The sequence below is a fragment of the Pyrgilauda ruficollis genome, unplaced genomic scaffold (assembly GCF_017590135.1).
Source record: "Pyrgilauda ruficollis isolate IOZ18807 unplaced genomic scaffold, ASM1759013v1 scaffold1682, whole genome shotgun sequence".
In the NCBI taxonomy this organism is placed as follows: Eukaryota; Metazoa; Chordata; class Aves; order Passeriformes; family Passeridae; genus Pyrgilauda; species Pyrgilauda ruficollis.
The window spans coordinates 2,922-7,066 of record NW_024515676.1 but is presented as its reverse complement, the minus strand read 5'-3'; the positions used below and the strand labels follow the sequence as shown (position 1 = coordinate 7,066).

The 4,145-nt window shown below is 62.7% G+C and overlaps 1 protein-coding gene across 1 annotated transcript in view; it reads right to left on the bottom strand.

Moving 5' to 3' along the window:
• Positions 1-233: 233 nt before the first annotated feature.
• Positions 234-4,145, bottom strand: part of LOC121351468 (zinc finger and BTB domain-containing protein 12-like) — a 5,911-nt gene continuing 1,999 nt past the window's right edge. The window contains exons 2-3 of the mRNA XM_041463611.1: positions 2,479-3,049; positions 234-1,618 (exon numbers count right to left, since the gene is read on the bottom strand). Coding sequence (XP_041319545.1) covers positions 266-1,618; positions 2,479-3,049 — 1,924 coding nt within the window. The 3' untranslated portion in view covers positions 234-265. The remainder of the gene's footprint in view (positions 1,619-2,478; positions 3,050-4,145) is intronic.

Genomic DNA, 4,145 nt, shown 5'->3' with positions numbered 1-4,145 from the left:
TTCTGAAAAAAATTAATAAATCCCTGAAACTAAATCCCAAAAAAATTAATGAATCCACAAAATTAAACTAATTAACCACCCAAAATTAAACAGACCCCCAACTACAATTAAATCCCCCAAAAATAAATTTAAAAACCCATTTTACATTTTTTTTTTCAAAATCCATTTATTACAAAAAAACTCAGGAAAAAAAAACCTCCGGTGGGGGAGGGGGTCCCACAGCCCCTCCCCCACCCCACACGCCGGGCCCTCCCCCTCCCCAACATCAACGCATCACCACTCCCCCCTCGCTGCCGCCGGCTTCCAGAACGTTCTGCGCCGTGGTTTTGCCGTGCTGCTCCTTCAGGTGCCGCCGGATGGCCGGCTTGTGGGCGAACCTGACGTCGCAGTAGGAGCAGCGGTAGGGCCTGGCGCCGCTGTGCAGGTTCAGGTGGTCGTGCAGCGTGGATTTCTGCGTGAAGCTCTTGCCGCAGACGCCGCAGCCGTGCGACTTCACGCCGCGGTGCACGTTCATGTGCCGGTTCAGGTTGCTGCTGTGGTTGAACTGCTTGCCGCAGCGCGGGCACATGAACACGAAGTGCTGCGCCCGCATGTGGAACACCAGCTTCTCCACGCCCTGGAAGCTCTCCCCGCACTTCCCGCACCGCGAGGACGACGACGACGACGAAGGCGCGGCCGTCGCGGTCGCCGAGGTGCCCACGGCGGCTTGGTTGCCCGGCGGCTCCTCGTTGGCGGCCGCGTTGTTGCCGCCGCCTCCTCCTCCACCGGGGAAAATGACCAAACCTTCACCTTCAGCATCCTCGGCCAGGCTGTAGCACGCCTTGACCACCCCCAGCTGCGCCGTGGCGTTATCCGGCGCGGCGGCCACCACCGCGGCCACCCCCGACCCTCCCTGCGCCGCCTCGCCGCCGGCCACCGCCGGCCACCTCCTGCCGCGCCGCCGCGTGGCCGGCTCCACCTTGACGATACAAACATCCGTGGCGTCCTCCTCGTCCTCATCCTCCTCGTCCTCCTCGGGCTTCGGCGGCGGCACCGGCGCGGCGGGCGAGGGCTGGATGAACCTGGCCAGGGCGCCGCGGCAGCGCTCCACCACGTGCTCCATCTGCAGGTAGCTGGCGGCCGTCAGGTAGTTGACGAGGTCGCGGCCGGCGAACTCCAGCGCGCCGGTGTAGCAGGAGAGCAGCAGGTCGGCCAGCACGCGGGCGCTGTGCGCCAGCGAGACGCGCAGCTCGGCCGCGGGGTTCAGCAGGAACTGGTCGCGCAGGAAGGGCGAGCAGGCGGCCAGGATGACGCGGTGGCCGCGGAAGCGCAGGCTGCGCGCCACGATGGTGACGTCGCAGAAGCGCTCCTCGGCCCGCAGGCGCGTCATGGAGCGCAGCGCCGCCGCCTCGTGGCCCGGCAGCTGGAAACGGAGCAGCTCGGGGAGGGAGGGAGGGGGCACGCGCGGGGCATTGTGGGATACAGGCGGACCCCCCCTTCCCCTCACGGCCGCGGGGCATTGTGGGATACTGGAGGACCCCCCCTTTCCCCTCACGGCCGCGGGGGATTGTGGGATGCGGGAGGACCGCGTGACGTCACTGGAGAGCGACGGCGCGGCGTTGTTGCCATGGTGACGGGGCTGTGAGGAGGGGAAAGGGCGGGAAAACGGGGAAAAATGGGAAAAAGCGGTTAAAAATCGTGGGAAATGGTCATAAAACGGCTCAAACAATCGGTCATAAATTGGTCGGGAAATGGGTGAAAAAACTGGTCCAAAATCCGTCCAAAACAGGCGAAAAACTGGTCAGAAAACGACCAAAAACCCGGCGGTAAAAGATGGCGCTTCCCGGGGACGTCTCACGACGACGGCGCCACTTTTTGGGGACATTTATTGACGCAGGACATCGGGTACATGTCGCGACATGGGTGCCACCCCTTGGGGACACCCGGGGGTGTCACTGGGCGCCGCCCCTCCCCCCTGTCGCCGCTGTCGCGGGCTGGTTTGGGGGCGGGGCCAGACTGGGAGCACTGGTTTGGGGGGGAGGGGTTGGGACAGGACTGAGAGTGGTCCCAGTGGTCCCAGTATCCCCACTCCCAGTATTCCCAGTATCCCCAGTGTCCTCAGTCCCCCAGATATCCCCATCCCCAGTATCCCCATTCCAGTCCCCCCAGTATTCCCAGTGTTCCCAGTGTCCCCATTCCCAGTATCCTCAGTGATGTCCCTATCCCATTCCCAGTATCCCCAGTATCCCCAGTCCCCCCAGTATCCCCATTCCCAGTATCCCCAGTATCCCCATTCCCAGTATCCCCAGTATTCCCAGTCCCCCCAGTATCCCTATTCCCAGTTCCCCCAGTATCCCCAGTACCCCCAGTGTCCCCATTCCCAGTACCCCCAGTACCCCCATTCCCACACCACAGCAACAAGGCCAGGGCCGGATCCGAGACTTTATTTGGGACCCTCTGGGACCCTCCGGGATCCCCCGTCCCCCTTGGGATCCGGGCCTGCCCGATCCGGGTTTTCCAGATCCTGGTCTCCCTGATCCAGATCCAGATCCCGGTCGGCCAGATCCGGATCCGTAGGAGCCTGAGCTGGATCCCCCGTAGGATCCCGAATTTCCAGAGGATCCTGATCCGTAGGATCCCGAATTTCCCCCGTAGGAGCCCGATCCCCCATGGGATCCCAAATTTCCAGACGATCCCGATCCGTAAGATCCCGAATTTCCTCCGTAGGATCCTGAGTTCCCATAGGATCCCGAGTCTCCTCCGTAGGATCCCAAATTTCCAGCTGATCCCGAATTTCCTCCGTAGGATCCTGAATTTCCTCCGTAGGATCCCGGACTTCCAGCCGATCCCGATCCGGATCCGGCGGATCCCGGTCTGCCGCCCTGGCACGCCGAGCGACGGCACGATCCCGAGGGTGATCCCGGTGATCCCAGCTGGGGGCTGAGCAGCCCCAGCGGATCCTTGCAGGGATCCACCCCGGCCGTCAGCGGGGACAGCGATCCCGAACCCGAACCGGGACCGGAACCGGAACCAGAACCGGAACCGGGGCGGGCGCAGAGCCCGGAGGCGCCTGGGGGAGGGGAGGATCCAGTACGGCCCAGTTTGGACCAGTTTGGCCCTGTTCATCCCAGTTCATCCCAGTCCATCCCAGTCCCTTCCAGTCCATCCCAGTCCCAACCCAGTCCATCCCAATTCGTCCCAGTCCCATCCCAGTCCCTCCCAGTCCATCCCAGTCACCGCAGCCCCTCCCAGATCCCGTATCCGTCATTCCCAGTCCCTCCCAGTTCATTCCCAGTTTATCCCAGTCCCTCCCAAATTCCCTATCGTTCCATCTCCGTTCCTCCCAGTCCATCCCAGTCCCTCCCAGTTCCTGTCCCAGTTTCCCTCCCTGACTTTATCCCCAGTTCCTGTTCCCAGTTCCCTCCCAGTGTCTCCCAGTCCCATCCCAGTCCATTCCAATCCCCTCCCAGTTCATCCCAGTCCATCCCAGTCCATTCTGGTTCCCCATATCTCCAATCCCAGTCCATCCCAGTCCCATCCCAGTCCATTCCAATCCCCTCCCAGTTCATCCCAGTCCTTCTCAGTCCTTCTCAGTCCATCCCAGTCCATCCCAGACCATTCCAATCCCCTCCCAGTTCATCCCAGTCCATCCCAGTCCATCCCAGTCCATTCTGGTTCCCCATATCTCCAATCCCAGACCATTCCAATCCCCTCCCAGTCCATCCCAGTCCATTCCAATCCCCTCCCAGTCCATCCCAGTCCATTCCAATCCCCTCCCAGTCCCATCCCAGTCCGTCCCAGTCCATCTCAATTCCCCATAACTTCATCCCAGTGCTCCCCAGTCCCTCCCAGTTCCTCCCAGTTCCCCCAGTCTCACCCAGCAGCAGCAGCAGCAGCACCGGGGCCCGGCGGGGCCCAGGCGGAGCCATCGGGGCCAGGTGGGGACAGGTGGGGACAGGAGGGGACAGGAGGGACCCGGGGCCACCTTAAATAGCCCAGGTGAGGGTGGGGGAGGGGCCCAGGTGAGGGTGGGGAGGCCCCGCCCACCCCCCAAATCCTCTGAGTCACCGGGATTGACCCGCTTGGGGTGGGGGGACACACCTGGGACACACCTGGGGACAGCGGGGACACACCTGGGGTACACCTGGGGGGATGGGGACACACTT